Below are 17108 nucleotides of genomic sequence, written 5' to 3' on the forward strand. Positions count from 1 at the left end.
ATTTATTCCATCCAACAGAAAGTAAAAGAAAAATTCATTTAAATAAAGTGGTAGCCATGGAGACAATGCTTCTGGAGAAAGGTTAACGCTGTTGTCAGTGTGTAGTCGACAAGTCGGCTATCCCTGACTTACTTTGTACCGGGCAGGCTAATCACGGATAACATGCATTTAATTTGTAATGTTTGGACCTTGGTCTTATTTCCGTAGACCACATTTGTCAAACTTAAGGCCTAGGGGCCAAGTGCGGTCATCCACATCATTTTATATGGCCAGCGTGAGTATAAAAGGTAAGAGTGTCTCAAAATAAATATGTCAAAAGTGTGCTTTGACAAAAGCCTACATTTCCCACAATGCAGTAATTAAGTCCACTTTAACTTTTGAACAAAGTTCATGTTCTAACTTGTGTTTGATTGTTTATTTTTCTTTACTCATTGGATGGTTTGATCCTTGATTGACGGACTCATGTGGGTTTCATAATCTGATAAATTAAAATGATTTATGTCGCAACAGAGGAACAAACAAACATATTTTTTCTGTGTAACTAATGTTTGTAACTTAATAATAAATTCAGTTACTTAACATTAAGGAGTAGTTAGATTTATTTTACATTACATTGAGTTACAAAGGTCCGAACCCAAGTCCAGTTTGTGTCTTATAGCCGGCTCCTATGTCCACATTATTGTTTATTATCAATTTTCAATGCAGGATATGTTTAACTGAGTGCACAGCTAGCTCTTTTACCTCATCATAAATAAGACCCAGGCAAATAAATTTCAAGCCTGTATGTTAGATTGAAGAACACACAAACCTCAGAATTTATTTATTTTATTTTTTAAGTGCAAAAAAAAGCGGAATAATCCTTTTTCTCGTAAGTTAAAGACATCCCGGTCGAAAGAACTGAGGGCCTAAACTTCAAGTAAAAAAACATTAACATGTTCAGAAAGCATGAATAAAAACCGGCTCTTTCAGGGGAAAAATGCAAACAGAACTTTCTTCATTAGAGAAAATGTCATGTGGCCTGGAAGCATTTATTCAGTAGGTTCTCAGTCATCCAGGTCATGGTTATCCAAAAGCTGTTGAGTCGATCCACTGGACGTCAAGAAAGTTCTTGAAGACGTTTCAGTTCTGAACTGAAGAAGTCTCTTGGATCAGAGACGAAACGTCTTCAAGAACTTTCTTATCTCTCTACATGTCGTTATTAAAATGTTCAAACATGTTTGCTCTAATATAAGACCTAAATTCCCATAATGTAGCTAATATATATAATGTAGTGTTTTTTATATCAACGGCTGCATGTGTGTCACTTCGTTTTTGAGTTGAGTGGTCCTGAAACCGCTGGGAAAAGGCACTAAATGAGGCACACAGTTCTCCTGCCTCATGATAGGGGGCGCTGGTGATCCCAGGGATTCGGTCGAGGATTCCTCTTCCTTGGCCGTAGAAAAAGTGACAGCAAACTATGATCTACAGTTAAGTGCAGCCATTCATGGTTTTTTCCGCTCGCCTAGCTACTACAAAAACGCTGAAAACAATTTCAGTGATATTCAGTGTTATTTATAAAGCAAAGCTCCAATATGGTTTGGTAGCTGGCAGCTACCAGCAGTTGATAGGGTGGTTTTTGAGAGTTCTCAAAATGGTAGTTTGAGGCATTTCATTTTTTCCCCAGATCAAGTAATTTTACTTCACTTTTTCCACTTACATGGATTAAGGATGTTGCTGGAGCCAATCCCAGTAAACATACAGGCATGAGGTGGCGATATTTCCACATTATGTTCTATGAGAATTTGTTTTTTAAATTATGTACTAAAATATGAAAATCAGATTTAACCAACAGCAAAGAATTTTGAGATATTTCAGGACCCTGGACAGCAGCGACTGGAGAACTGGACCCAGAAGATGCAGGAGCTCATCTGTCAACTGCAAAAGAAGCCAAAAAAAGATGAGAAGTGGTTCTTCCAGCTGCTTGAGTTGAGCTGCTGAACACAACTGAAGACGTGGGGACAAAAGAAGTGCTCTTGAAAGGAGGTGGTGGCTCTTAGAAGAGCCGTTGGGCTGGGGGGTCAGCAGGAGGAGGTCTACTTGGAGCTGGTGTACTTGGTCACGGCCTTGGTGCCCTCAGACACGGCGTGCTTGGCCAGCTCCCCGGGCAGCAGGAGACGCACGGCGGTCTGGATCTCCCTGGAGGTGATGGTGGAGCGCTTGTTGTAGTGAGCCAGACGAGAGGCCTCACCGGCGATGCGTTCAAAGATGTCGTTCACAAACGAGTTCATGATGCCCATGGCCTTAGACGAGATCCCGGTGTCTGGGTGCACCTGCTTCAGCACCTTGTACACGTAGATGGCGTAGCTCTCCTTCCTGGTCCTCCTCCTCTTCTTGCCGGTCTTGCTGGCGGTCTTGCTCACGGCTTTCTTCGAGCCCTTCTTGGGCGCTGACTTCGCTGGTTCAGGCATTCTTCTTCCTCCTCTTCCTCTGAAAAGAAAAACGAGTGACGCAGTCGGGGGGGGGTGTGACCTGGTTTATAGAGGCTCCATTCAAATAGGACTGTGTGGACCCTCTCCTCTGATTGGTGGAGCTGCACACCGGGTGGTCGGTCCGGTTGTGTTTTCTCTGAGGTCAGTGTGGAGACGAAGAGAAGAGAAGACAAAGACGAGACAACGAGCGGTGATCACGTGACTGAGGTGTGAGCAGCTCTTCATCACCAGAACACACGGAGCTTTGGGTTCTTCTGTCGGGTTCTGTTGGGTTCCATTTACTGTAGAACGTCACCATATAGGACAGAGGGAATCAGGGGGTAATGCTGAGAGTAAAGAAGAAAGAAATGTTTAAAAAAATGAAATAATGAAATAAAAACAAAAATAATTAAATGTTATAATAAAATAAAATAATAAAGACATACTTTCTGTCCCTCCAAAGAGACCACTGCTCTATTTTTTCCCACCTTATCAGGAGAGAAGTAGCTCCGCCTCTGTCCTCTATTACGTCCGCAGAGGAGACATATTCATCTGTGAGAACCAACGGCTCCTCATTCCGTCCAGAACTTGTGATCTGAAGATGAGTGGAAGAGGAAAGGGAGGAAAAGGACTCGGGAAAGGAGGCGCCAAGCGTCACCGGAAAGTTCTCCGTGATAACATCCAGGGAATCACCAAGCCCGCTATCCGCCGCCTGGCTCGCCGTGGTGGAGTGAAGCGGATCTCCGGTCTGATCTACGAGGAGACCCGCGGTGTGTTGAAGGTGTTCCTGGAGAACGTGATCCGTGATGCCGTCACGTACACCGAGCACGCCAAGAGAAAGACCGTCACCGCCATGGATGTGGTGTATGCTCTGAAGAGGCAGGGACGCACCCTGTACGGCTTCGGGGGCTAGACCGCTAGTGACGTCATCAACCAAAGGTCCTTTTCAGGACCAGCACTGTTCAAAGAGTCCAGTTCTGTCTATAAATTGTTAGTACAAAACCTAATGTGTACATTCAACTGACAAAGTTAGGAACACATGGTTACACTAAGACCCTGATCAGACTAGTTGCCCATGTCCAAACTAGCGGGAACTTGTCCAGCTAGACCTGGACTAGTTTGACTAGTCCAGATCTGGCGAGACCCCCCCCAGGTGAAACAGATCCACGCTGTTTCCTTCATCATCTGTCCACTAAATGGCTACCACGTAATGGATAGAACATTCCTGGTACTGCTCAGGGGACTATGTCAAATGTAGACACAGGCCAACTGGTCTTAGTTAGGGACCTCTTTTAGTTTCTGATCTGAAATTACTAGTGTTTTATTCTGTATTCAGAAGAGTTTTCCAATGTTTTTAAGTATACAATATCTAAAACTAAGACACCAAAAACATTTTTATCAATGCCTTCATAATTTGATGCTTTCTGTGTGTTTCTCCCCAAACCTCAACACAATGACATATACGGTATTAAAGATTAAACACACTTTATTGTCCACACAAACAGGGAAATTATCTTTTACACTCCTTGTTGTACATGCACGTACATATATACGTGTTAGTAGCACAAACCATGTATACAGGCCCCTATAAACACAACACACACTAGGGGCCTGCTGGCATGCAGTTAATCACACATGATTAATAACCACACATGACTGGGGGAGGCGGAGTGATGGGTCGCGACTTCGGGTTACAAGTTAGTAACACAATATGTACACTTGTTCAAAAACTTTACTCATGTTGAAAAACAATTTAATGAATTAAAGTTACACACAACACCAATACTTTTACAGAATTTCCAACTGAATTTATGATTTACAATTACTCCCAAGAATTTAATTTATTCTTGCAATTTAAACTCCCTTTAGTATTAGTTGAATTTTGCGATTTGCCCTGAATCCACCAAACACCATTTTACAAATTTTTAAAAACTTTTATGGCTAGAATTCTTTTAACCTGATGGACTCCTTTTCTGTCTGTTAACAATCTCTTCAAGTCTGAATTTTTAGTGGCCCTGAACAAAATTAATTTGTATCATCCACGAATGTAATAAATGTCAACTCACTGAATAAAACTCTGGTCTGATCCCGCTGGGGTCACCACAGCGTGTCGTCCATTATTCATTTAGATGAATGCTCATGTTTGTTTGGCGAAGTTTTTATGTGTGATGCCCTTCCTGCAGCAACTCTGCATTTATCCAGGCTTGGGACCGGCCCACAGGTGACAGGCTTGTGGCCCCGTAGGGCTGCAGATGGTGGGCATTGAACCCAGAGCAGCATACATGTTAAGAATGAGCCATCACCGAGATACACTCCAGACTCACATGTCAACTTATTAAATACTGAACTAATATTCAAATGAACGACTTTGGTCCACGACTGAACCATGTGTGACTCCACGAGTTACTTTTCTAAAATGTGACATTATTCAAGTTTACACACTGGAACCTAGTATTTAAATAATAATCTAGTTCAGTGGAATATATTAATACAGGTGTTGATGCTGCTCTTGAGATTCCAGCCGCAAAAGTTGTAGCAACCTTCATTATTTCAACAAATCCATCCCAGAATGTAACACCTATATTCTGTTTCATGAACATGTAAACAAAGAACTGAACCTAAATCTACTGAACACAGGAGAAGCTCTCATCAGTGAATGAAGAGGCTCTGAAAAGAGCCATTGGGGTGTCAGCGGGGCTGTGACGTCAGTCTAAGCCCTCTCCCCGCGGATGCGGCGGGCCAGCTGGATGTCTTTGGGCATGATGGTCACCCTCTTGGCGTGGATGGCGCACAGGTTGGTGTCCTCGAACAGGCCCACCAGGTAAGCCTCGCTGGCCTCCTGCAGAGCCATGACAGCGGAGCTCTGGAAGCGCAGGTCGGTCTTGAAGTCCTGAGCGATCTCTCTCACCAGACGCTGGAAGGGCAGCTTCCGGATCAGCAGCTCGGTCGACTTCTGGTAGCGACGGATCTCTCTCAGAGCCACGGTACCGGGCCTGTAACGGTGAGGCTTCTTCACGCCGCCGGTGGCCGGAGCGCTCTTCCGAGCTGCTTTGGTGGCCAGCTGCTTTCTGGGGGCTTTGCCTCCAGTAGACTTACGAGCGGTCTGCTTGGTTCTCGCCATCGGTTCTGGCTTGTCTCCACAGGAACACAAGAATGCTGCGGAGACAGGAGAGCCGCTGCTCTTAAAGCGTCCGAGCGGCTGAACAGCGATGAGGCGGAGTCGGACCTCCGACCACTGGTTGGTGGGGGGCTCCTCCTGGAGCTCAGCTCCGCCCAGTGGAGCGTCACACAGCCCGCAGCTCATTGGAGCCGAGTAGAGCTGGAACGTCCCGTCTGACCAGCTCCCGTCAGCCTCTTTCTGGTTGGTCCGGCGGGGAGAGTGGCGCGATCTGCTCCATATAACTGAAGGTGGGGGCGGTCTGAGCCCCATTTTCTGTGAGCTGCATCTCTAGAGAAAGCAGTCGAACATGAGCGGACGTGGTAAAACCGGCGGTAAAGCCAGAGCTAAGGCCAAGACCCGCTCCTCTCGTGCCGGGCTCCAGTTCCCGGTCGGCCGTGTTCACCGGCTGCTGCGTAAAGGGAACTATGCGCAGCGCGTCGGTGCCGGCGCCCCCGTCTACCTGGCGGCTGTGCTGGAGTACCTGACCGCTGAGATCCTGGAGCTGGCTGGAAACGCTGCCCGTGACAACAAGAAGACTCGGATCATCCCCCGTCACCTGCAGCTGGCTGTCCGCAACGACGAGGAGCTCAACAAGCTGCTGGGCGGGGTGACCATCGCTCAGGGCGGCGTGCTGCCCAACATCCAGGCCGTCCTGCTGCCCAAGAAGACCGAGAAGGCTGCCAAGAAGTGAACTGCTGGAGCCCACAAGCTGCAACACAACGGCTCTTTTCAGAGCCACACAAGGCTGACAAACAGACACGTTTTTCCTCTTTATTGTAGCATGAAGTTTTAAAATATACGGACAAATCTGGATCGCAGCACAGTAATGAAGAATTCATAAACCCAATTCGAACAAGTCCTAAAAGCAGGAAACTGCTCATTCTTCAAGGATTAACATTTCACCACTGGAATCTGTCAGATTACTGAAACCCTGCTGACCAGTATAGGTACAGGATGTGTCCACAGTAACTCATTTCAATGATCGATACCCTTGTAATGGATTAAAAATAATTTTCAATTATTTCTAACAAAGTTGGTGAAAAGTCTTGGAGTAAGTCTAGAAACAGACTTCATTACATTAGTAAAATGATTACAACTGGCTAGATCAGAATTCTGGAATAGAAAAAATCCTCAGACACTGAGGGAGTGAAGTCATGAAGGAAACAACTTTGTCCATAGAAATGAATCAAACTTTTCATGTGGTTTAAGTCTTCTCTTTAATTTTACTAAGGTTAAAGGATTGTCAAGACTTGTGTTTTCTGCTCTATTATTATTTGTGTAAATCCTTGTAGCCCTTATTTTAACAAAGAAAGCGTCACCTTCAGGAGGAGATGCTTACTGTATATGATGCAAATAAAGAGAATTGCTGAATTTTAGTTACTTAAATGACAAATTACATATCAGTTCATTAATTGTTTAATTTCAACATTATCCTTTAAAGCTGTTTGACTTTTACTAACAGGCTCCGTCATTTGGAAGTTTAACAATATTTTTATTGTATATTTAATCAGAATTGATCAGGGATTATGTATCTAACATCTCTTTTGGAGTAACAGTGAACTGATAAATTCTGAAGGATTTCCGTCTTTTCACATTAACCCCCTTCACAAGGGAAGAGCTCCAAACCATCCTGAAGTCCAGGAATCACGTTCAGTTGATGAATGGAGCTGATGGATTCAAACCAGATCCAACACACATGTGATGGACCTCATGTAAATACGTCCAAGTTGGAAAGCTTTTTGGAATGTTTTTATAGGAACAAGTTCACATCAGAAGTTTACATCATTTATCCAAACGTGTATTTCTGAAAATCCGTCACAACAAATACAGCATTAGTAACAAGTAGTAGAAGAAGAAGGTATACTTTATTGATCCCCTGGGGGACATTACAATTGTAATTATGACAGTATGACTGCATAATGATGCAGTGTGTAAAATCAGTGGTCACAACTGATGTAAAAATGTCTTCATGTATTTCCACATTCACAAAAGAGTAAACATATTTCATTATTATTAGATATAAACACACTTCATTGTCGTTGAAATTGTTTCTGGTGTATTGGTCTCCAGACTGCAGCTTCAGGAAAGACGAATCAAGACCCCGACCCAAAGAGAGACGGAGACCCCCTCTAACCCCGTGATCAGCTCCACCAATCACAGGAAGGAGACCACACAGTCTGCTTTGAATGGAGTCTGTATTAATAGAGTCACTGGTGAGTCGGGATTCATTTCTGTGTGACCAGAAAGAAGAAGAATGCCTGAACCAGCGAAGTCAGCGCCCAAGAAGGGCTCGAAGAAAGCCGTGAGCAAGACCGCCAGCAAGAGCGGCAAGAAGAGGAGGAGGACCAGGAAGGAGAGCTACGCCATCTACGTGTACAAGGTGCTGAAGCAGGTGCACCCAGACACCGGGATCTCGTCTAAGGCCATGGGCATCATGAACTCGTTTGTGAACGACATCTTTGAACGCATCGCCGGTGAGGCCTCTCGTCTGGCTCACTACAACAAGCGCTCCACCATCACCTCCAGGGAGATCCAGACCGCCGTGCGTCTCCTGCTGCCCGGGGAGCTGGCCAAGCACGCCGTGTCTGAGGGCACCAAGGCCGTGACCAAGTACACCAGCTCCAAGTAGACCTCCTCCTGCTGACCCCCCAGCCCAACGGCTCTTTTAAGAGCCACCACCTCCTCAGGAGAGCTGATCCGGTCTGTCAGTAGACGCGGGCGTCTGTTCTGTGGTCTGATGGACCAACTTATTGTAATCAGGTTATAACTAGACATTAAATACTACGGTGTTAGATGTCAGAACGAGATGAACAGTTCAACCAGCACTCTTCCTTAATAATTTTACGCAGAAACCTGCGCGCAGCGACGTCAATTAATCGCATTGGGATTGTTCTTCCCCACTGCAGTCAGCCTCATGAACAATGCCCCCCCCCCCAGGTAACCATCCCCCCATCACCACTCTGCAAAGACTGTTTACTGTTTGGACTTCTTTTCTTCCCCGTCAAACACCATCCTGATACTGGAAGCGTCCACTAATAGAAAACAGAACTGGTGTCAATTCAACTCATGTTACATGGTGCTAAATTTAAAAGCGTATATGGAACTAAACTGTTGGGGGTGATTTTAGATCAATTCATTTTAAAGCCACGAACAAAATATAGTAGACAACTTTTCAAAGTGTGCTTTTATTTTAATATTTAGTTATTTCCAAAAAAGCAATTTCAAAACTAGAAATGTGTGTACATATACGTATTTCTTATATGGTCATAATATATGGTCATATTATGTTGACGTTTGGGAAAAATACACAAATAAAACTTCAGAACATGAAAACAATAGTTTTTAGAGTCCAGCATTTTCAAAGTGTGATACTGTATCCTTAAAAACATCAGAAATACTATCTTCAATTGAAGACAAAATTTAGAGGGTGGAGCGTCTTTGAAAGATTTACTTAGAACTACTGTTGGAACACATTCGTGTTTTATGTTTAGGGGTTATTTCACAGAATGGATTCAGTGATAATTTGTGTTGGTCTGTTGATTCTCAGAACACATGTTAACATAGAATAATTAAGGATTATAATGTAAAATGATGTGACATGACTAAGAGGAAGAATGTAGAATGAATCTTTTTATCTATGTATTGGTGATATTGTGGGTGATTTAATGGATTGTACAGGATGGGATAATATAAAACTGCTTCAACAGATTCCTTTTTTGATCTTTTTCTGTATATTTAACAATCCTTTGTCAGCTGAATAAAACAATTTTTTCTACAGCCGATTTATCTGAAAGAAACTATTAAAGTCATGAGACTGAACTTTCTTTGAACATCCCAAGTAAAATGTTGGGTTGTGAGAAATTAAGTTAATATCTACTCTACTTATTAAATCACTTAAATTTCATACATTTCTTCAACAATAAATTCAATGAAAACTTGTTAACACTGAAATTATTCATTGTCTTGAATAAGTAAATTGAAAGTAAATGCAGAATCCCTGAAGGAAACATGTGGTCAGCTGCTGATGGTGAATGAGTGTAACGTTAGTGAATGAAGTGAGTTTGTAGCTCAGCAGTAGTGATGTAGTTGTCAGTTGTTCATTATAATGTAAAATGATGTGAATTGACCAATACTTATTTAGAATAAATCTTGTTACTTTTTTTCGTTCTGTCTCTATATTGATCATATTGTGGGTAATTTAATGGATTGTAAAGGATGGGAAAATAAAACTGCTGCAACCGATCCGTTTTTTGATCATGTTGCCCACAATTTTTTTGTGTTCTATCTAATAATGCTTTGTCAGCTGAATGCGTTCAAATGTTGTACAGTAGATTTAATTGAAATAAAACATTATAGGAATTCAATTAATGAGAATGAACTTTCAGTGAACATCCCGTTAAGTGTTTGGTTGTGAGAAATGTATTTAAGTTTTTACCTATTTCAATTATATATAATTTCTTCAAAGGAACGAGTAAAAAATAAGTTAGAATTTGTCAAAAAGTTGAATAAATTATTTCTTCTCTTATGTAAAGTGACTGCATTGTGTATGAAGTATGTGGTCAGCTGCTGATGGTGAATGAGTGTAACGTTAGTGAATGAAGTGAGTTTGTAGCTCATCAGTAGTGATGTGGTTTTTCAGCAGTGATGGTGGTGTGAGGAAAGATGAGAAGAGTTGATGTGATGATGATGAGCAGCAGGTGTTGTGAGGAGAGCTCTTCATTGTGGACATGGGGGCTCTAAAAAGAGCCTTTAGTCAGACGTGTGTTGATCACAATGATGACAGCTCACTTCTTCTTGGCTGCTGCCTTCTTGACTTTGGGCTTAGCAACCTTCTTGACTGCTTTCTTGGCTGCGGGGGCCTTGGTCTTCTTGGCCACTTTCTTGGGGCTCTTGGTGGCCTTCTTGGGGCTCTTGGCTGCAGCTTTCTTGGCGGCTGCAGGTTTCTTGGCCTTCTTGGGGGACTTCTTAGCGGCTGCCGGCTTCTTGGCTGCCGCCGCCTTGGGCTTTTTAGCCGCTGGCGGTTTCTTGGCTGCGGGCTTCTTGGCTTTAGACGCCACTTTCTTGACGGGCTTCTTGGCCTTGGGTTCGGCTGCTTTCTTGTTCATCTTGAAGGAGCCCGACGCCCCGGTGCCCTTGGTCTGGACCAGAGTCCCTTTGGCCACCAGAGCCTTGATGGCCATGTTGACCCGCGCCTTTTTCTTGTCCACATCGTAGCCGCCGGCAGACAAAGCCTTCTTCAGGGCAGCGGCTGACACGCCGCTCCGCTCCTTGGACGCGGCCACTGCTTTCAGGATCAGCTCGCTGACGCTGGGGCCAGACTTAGCCGGTCTGGGGGCCTTCTTCTTGGCTGCTTTGGCCGGGGCCGCGGCTGCTGCTGGAGCTTCTTCTGCCATCGTTTTCTCTGTTTCGTTCCTCCGGACTCCGATTCTCGTCGCTGAAACGACTGCTGTCGAATCCGGAGCTGGAGGCGGGCCTTAAACGCACCATGAGAACCGTGGAGACTCAGCCCAGCTCAGCGGCCCCTCTGTCCGGCGTGAACGTGGGCTCACTTGTGTTTTCTGTCACAGATAAAACACTCCAAAGTCCCCGTGGGACGCGTCCTGAAGGCTGGCCGTGAAGGGAGAGGACCGCGGACTAGAACCTCTTCATCCTGAACTCGTGGAGAACTCTGAGACTCTCTGGCTTGAGTTCAGGGAGCCTCCACACCTCACGAGTCCACCGCCGTGTCCCGCCAGTCTCCGTGACTTTTCCCACTCGTTAACGTGATGAAATGTTTCCGATGCATCGGAGCTCCATCAAACTCCGTTTTCCAGCGACTCCACATCTTTGCTCAGAGAATCAAAGTGACAGCAGTTGTCGGCTGAGGATCACTTTGGACTCAAGTCAAGTTGTTGTGGAGCAGCAAACACACTGATGGTGACCGAGGCTCGGGGACCGTGGAGCCAGACTTCCTGTCACAGCTGTGGACTGTGGACATTTCTGCTGCTGGCAGCTCGTTTGGACACAAATCAGCTGTTCATAGTGACACTGATGTGACAAAGTGGAGTTTGAAAGATTTCCAAACATAATTTTATTTTTAAATCTTACATTCCCAGCATGTTTAGGCATTTTCTGATACACATTTATCAATAAACTATCAAAGGCCCGATTAGCTCAGTTTACAGAATATAATTCCATTCCCATTGAAATAACTAAGTTAACATTCTCTCAATAACTACTTGGTTTCACATATTACTTGATTTCAATTAATTTAAACATTTTTGAATTCTAAGTCGTGTCCAGCAGGAGAGACAGGACAGATTGAGGCTAATGTTGTGATAGTAAGGCTCTTTCATGAGGTCTCATAATGTCACTTATGGTCACATAACGTCTCATGTCTGGTAAGCACAACTGACCAAATGGTTAATTTTCTTCTCAAAAACACATTTTGTTAAATAAATACTAACTCTTCATTTCAAAATAGAATACATCTTTCTCTGCACACACACTTTACCAAAACACTGGATATTAGACTCAAAATGAAATTACTGCGTCAAACAGTAACGCTTGTGTTCACTTCACAAGGTACATGCAGTTAATCAAAGTACACCAGGTTTCAAAATACTGGGTATTGTTGACATTATGAAAATTGCATACACTTTTATGTTTCAGTTGTACTGGTTTCTGCATGCAAAATGTACACAAAATTTCTTGGTTGGGAACTTTATGTCCACATGTAATGTTCACGGTCAAAAGCATTACAGTAAAGAGCAACTCAGTTTTTTTTTCCTTTACAGTTTATTACAGAATGTACAGTAAAAATACTGTTCACAAAATGACAGAACAGAAAAAGGTTACAGAGAACAAAATATCCATGAAACACACAAGAGCGTTCTGAACACACACGAAAAACAGCAAAAAGCCCAGGAAAAAAAATGGGGGGGGGGTACGTAAAAATGAAGACTAGAAGAGAGGACAGACCTTTGCTCCACCCATTCTTTTGGAAAACTGTTGGATGAGGTCAAGTCCACTGGATGATGTGACTCACTGCTTTCTTCTTCTATCATGCTAAAAAGTTTATAGTGACAGGGTTGCATGAATGTTGTGGGACACGTCTTCCATGAATAGTAATTATTATTTGAAATATTTTGTTTATAAAACATGTTCCCACAGTGAAAACACGCAAATAAATAAATAATACAAAAAATGAAATATAAATTTAATTTGAACATTTTCATTTGAGGTCCTATTTGGTCATTAGGTAGGTGAGACAAGAGAAAAAAGTGCATTTTAGGGGGTAAACCACACTTATTTGGTATTTTTAAAACTGTTTTCATACTTTTCTCTCAGGACTAGTAAAAATACTCAGAAACTGCATATTTTCGTATTTTGTATGTGGATTATTAAGAATTTGATGGATGGGATGTAAAATGTCCAACAATTCCGAAATACCCCTATAATAATAATAATAATAATAATAGTAAACTATTATGTTACTTTAAATAAGACACGACTATGTCTTCTTATACTCTGAATAAATTCAAATGTAAATATGAGGATAAACAACACCTTGTTGTCGTCATCGTCGTTGTTGTTGTTTTTCTATTTGTTGTTCTTGTCGTCGATGATCAGCAGTGATTGTTCTTAGTTCATACTCCAGTCAAAGCAGACTGTGTGGCCTCCCCTCTGTGATTGGTGGAGCTGATCACGGGGTCAGAGGGGGTCTCCCTCTCTCTGGGTCGGGTACTTTATGCGTCTTTCCTGAAGCTGCAGTCCGGAAACAAATAGACCAGAAATACAATTCGAACGAGAATTAAGTCCAGACATTGTTTTGGAGAATTTTATTTTAAATATCAGCATTTACTTTTTGATGTTGATGAATCACAACAAAACTCAAATTTCTCCAGTTAGAAAAAACATTACAACCATTCATTGGAACCATCTCTTATGAACTGATTCCATGTTAAAGACACACAATCAGTCTGATGTAAATCTAGAAGAGAAAAAAAGGAACCAGCTGGACTTGTTTTAGGTTGGTTGAAGATGTTCCATGTGTGTCTTGGCTGGAGGGACAGGGAGACTAATTTCTGATCTGGTTCACAATCAGAATCATCAGAAGCTGAACTGATCTTAATGCGGTTAAAAGACTCAGATTCATCCTCTTCCTCTTCACTGTCATGGTCTAGTAGGGGTTCCAGAACCTCCAGAACTGACATTTGCTGGCTTATACTCACATAACAGTTAGTGGAACGTCTATTATTATGGGTTGTAATGCTGGTTGGACTACCAAGCAGAGGACCTTTTAAATGTGTGACTGTCCTTCTCTAACATCTGACTAAACACTTGCTGGAGCCATCTCTGGTAAAGTTCAACTGGCACCATCCTCTCATTTCAGCACCACCGCTGGCATCTGATGGTGTTATCTCCAGAAAGTACCACTAGAGGGCTCCCAACCCCAACAGACTGTAAACACCATTTGGGTAAAATAAAGAACAATGTGTTTACAACATGTAAAGTAATTAAATTATATGTCAGACTAGCGCGAATCCGTGGAAATTCCATAATAAAATAATAACAGACTTTGTTTCTGTTTTTTTCTACACCGTCACAAGAAGACAAACTGCTGTGTCCGTTGAAGCCGTAACGGCTCTGTACGTGTGGGACGGACGAATGCGAAGACGAAGGCCGCTTCGGCGTTGCGGTCTGGCTATTTGGGTAGACGCCGGCTTTGTGAGTTTCGTCCTGGTGAATAAAGCATCGGAGTTCCCCACACAACAATGAGAGGTCCGTGACAATCAAAGAATATAAACCGCTATGTTTGATGAAGCCAAAACGGCTTCTTAAGTGAGAGACACGGACAAACGTGAAGATCGGAGCTAATTCGACTAGCTGCCCGAAGTGAGCTTAATCAAATATATAGGTGGGGATACACCTGCAGCTAAGTCATGTCCAGCAGGAGAGACAGGACAGACTGAGGCTAATGTTGTGACTGTAAGGCCCTCTCATGAGGTCTCATAATGTCACATGTCTCACAAGTTCATGGCTTATAATGTCTCATAAGGTTTTGTAACATCTCATAAGGTCTCATTAGGGATCATAATGCCTCATAATTTCTCATACAGTCTCATAAATCCAAAGTCCTGGAAATCCTGCCCCCACTTCAGCAACTACACGATTATGACTGCAAATTCGATCCGGCCCTTCTGCCACTCACTCTCTGTCTGTCTCTTTTCCTTGCCCTGTCTCTATCCCCAGTGTATTTCTTTTCCCAGTCAGCTGGTTAAGGTTTCTAAATAGTTTCTAAAGTCTGAGTAAACTGTTGGAGACACAACCCTGTTAATGTAATTAAAACCTGGTACTCAAATCACAGTAACAGGGATGTGAGTCCATAATATAGTTATCTTTCTCTCTTTAAGTAAGACAGAAACATGTGTTCTCATACTCAGAATAAATTCTAATACAAATATGACGAAGAAAAACACCTTGTTGTTGTTGTTGTTGTTGTTCATATCCAGCGGCGACTTGATAAGTTCAGACTCCATTGAAAACAGACTGTGTTATCCAAAAGCTGTTGAGTCGATCCACTGGACGTTAAGAAAGTTCTTGAAGACGTTTCGTCTCTCATCCAAGCGACTTCTTCAGTTCAGAGAGTGGCTGATAATGTCCCAGCTTATAAACCCTGTGGGGTGTGGTCAGTGCTTTTCACATTCCAACAACCGTCATTACACCCGTCTGGCTCTCCAACGATTGTTGGTGGGGGTGTCAAAGGGGGTCGTTGAGATGTGAGTTACACCTTTGTATGCTAATGAGGGTCATTAGCATGAGACCTGGGTCAATCCACTGAGACATATAGAAAATTCCATGGGCTTTGTGGAAAAGGTGAGAGGACTGAGATTGGATACAGATGAGACCATGGTATCCTACGACGTCACCTCCCTGTTCACATGTGTCCCCACAACGGAGGCTGTGGAAGTGGTGAGATAACGGCTTTGACAGGACACCGCCCTCAGCGACAGGACAAACCTAAACCCCGACCAGATCTGCAAAGTTTTGGACCTCTGCCTCAACACAACCTACTTCCAGTAAAGGATGCTGAGTTTTGAACTGCCAGGCAGGAGGTCTGGAGGAAGACCAAAGAGGAGGTTTATGGATGTAGTGAAAGAGGACATGAAGGTAGTTGGTGTGAGAGAAGAGGATGCAAAGGACAGGTTTAGATGGAGACAATTGATTCGCTGTGGCGACCCCTGAAGGGAAAAGTCCAAAGGAAAAGAAGAAGGAGATAAAACAATATATAATCATTCACTGAAATCATCTCTTCTTAGCTGATTCCATGTTAAAGACACACAATCAGTCTGATATAAATCAAAAAGAGAAAAAAAGAACCAGCTGGACTTGTTTAGGTTGGTTGAAGATGTTCCATGTGTGTCTTGGCTGGAGGGAGAGGGAGACTAATTTCTGATCTGGTTCACAATCAGAATCATCAGAAGCTGAACTGATCTTAATGCGGTTAAAAGACTCAGATTCATCCTCTTCCTCTTTACTGTCATGGTCTAGTAGGGGTTCCAGAACCTCCAGAACTGACATTTGTTGGCTTATACTCACGTAACAGTTAGTGGAACATCTATTATTATGGATTGTAATGCTGGTTGGACTCCCAAGCAGAGGACCTTTTAAATGTGTGACTGTCCTTCTCTAACATCTGACTAAACACTTGCTGGAGCCATCTCTGGTAAAGTTCAACTGGCACCATCCTCTCATTTCAGCACCACCACTGCATCTGATGGTGTTATCTCCAGAAAGTACCACTAGAGGGCTCCCAACCCCAACAGACTGTAGTTACCCAAAAGCTGTTGAGTCGATCCGCTGGACGTCCAATGGATCGACTCAACAGCTTTTGGATAACCATGACCTGGATGACTGAGAACCTACACAGATAGACTGTAATTACCGTTTGGGTAAAATAAAGAACAGCCTTGTGTTAACAGGACTTCACAGTCGCAATGGAACAAAAAAAAGCACATTTGAATCACCTGAAAAGGGACAACCGTCACGTCAGAGGAGCAGAGGTCACCCAGAGAACCTTGGCACTGGAACCAGACCCACTGAAAGATGGTCCTCCATGACAACTTGTGCCAGAGTACCTGATGGCCAGAGGCTTGTTCCCTGAAGACACTTCATCAAAAGAGTCACAGTTCTTCCAGTTAGTCTACTTATTTGTCAGGTGATTCTCAAGTTTAATGTAGCTTAAAGTTTGTTACTATGGAAACATGCTGGGAAAGTAGACAAATTGGAGGAATTCAGCTACTTGGAATCTAGAAATTCAGCATAAATAAATGTCACAATGAACAAACAGACAACCCTCCAAAGAGCCTAAACAGGACTGTCATGATGTTACCCCATTTACAGACAGCAACAGTCTACAACCAGAATCTGGAGTCACTTTAGTGCCATTATTATTCAGGAAAAAACACATTCCTTTAGGATCCAAAGAGTATCTGCGGGAACATCAGACTGGACCAGCA

At 43.1% G+C, this 17108-nt stretch overlaps 6 protein-coding genes across 6 annotated transcripts; 3 read left to right on the forward strand and 3 right to left on the reverse strand.

Annotated features, from left to right (window-relative positions):
- Positions 1–844: 844 nt before the first annotated feature.
- On the reverse strand, positions 845–2468 carry LOC137609375 (histone H2B 1/2-like). The gene has a single exon (XM_068336362.1). The coding sequence runs from the start codon at positions 2445–2447 to the stop codon at positions 2073–2075; it is 375 nt and encodes a 124-aa protein (XP_068192463.1). The 5' UTR covers positions 2448–2468; the 3' UTR covers positions 845–2072.
- Positions 2469–3040: 572 nt separating this feature from the next.
- LOC137613761 (histone H4) lies at positions 3041–3415 on the forward strand. The gene has a single exon (XM_068343192.1). It carries the CDS (start codon positions 3049–3051, stop codon positions 3358–3360), a length of 312 nt encoding a protein of 103 aa, XP_068199293.1. The 5' UTR covers positions 3041–3048; the 3' UTR covers positions 3361–3415.
- Positions 3416–4097: 682 nt separating this feature from the next.
- On the reverse strand, positions 4098–5582 carry LOC137612436 (histone H3). Its single transcript, XM_068340968.1, has one exon. It carries the CDS (start codon positions 5566–5568, stop codon positions 5158–5160), a length of 411 nt encoding a protein of 136 aa, XP_068197069.1. The 5' UTR covers positions 5569–5582; the 3' UTR covers positions 4098–5157.
- A 253-nt stretch (positions 5583–5835) lies between these two features.
- Positions 5836–6873, forward strand: LOC137608371 (histone H2A). The gene has a single exon (XM_068334715.1). It carries the CDS (start codon positions 5915–5917, stop codon positions 6296–6298), a length of 384 nt encoding a protein of 127 aa, XP_068190816.1. The 5' UTR covers positions 5836–5914; the 3' UTR covers positions 6299–6873.
- A 981-nt stretch (positions 6874–7854) lies between these two features.
- Positions 7855–8318, forward strand: LOC137610581 (histone H2B 1/2). The gene has a single exon (XM_068338233.1). It carries the CDS (start codon positions 7862–7864, stop codon positions 8234–8236), a length of 375 nt encoding a protein of 124 aa, XP_068194334.1. The 5' UTR covers positions 7855–7861; the 3' UTR covers positions 8237–8318.
- A 2073-nt stretch (positions 8319–10391) lies between these two features.
- LOC137611342 (histone H1-like) lies at positions 10392–11000 on the reverse strand. Its single transcript, XM_068339489.1, has one exon. It carries the CDS (start codon positions 10998–11000, stop codon positions 10392–10394), a length of 609 nt encoding a protein of 202 aa, XP_068195590.1.
- Between the last annotated feature and the right edge of the window lie 6108 nt (positions 11001–17108).

Source organism: Antennarius striatus, chromosome 2 (assembly GCF_040054535.1).
Source record: "Antennarius striatus isolate MH-2024 chromosome 2, ASM4005453v1, whole genome shotgun sequence".
NCBI lineage: Eukaryota > Metazoa > Chordata > Actinopteri > Lophiiformes > Antennariidae > Antennarius > Antennarius striatus.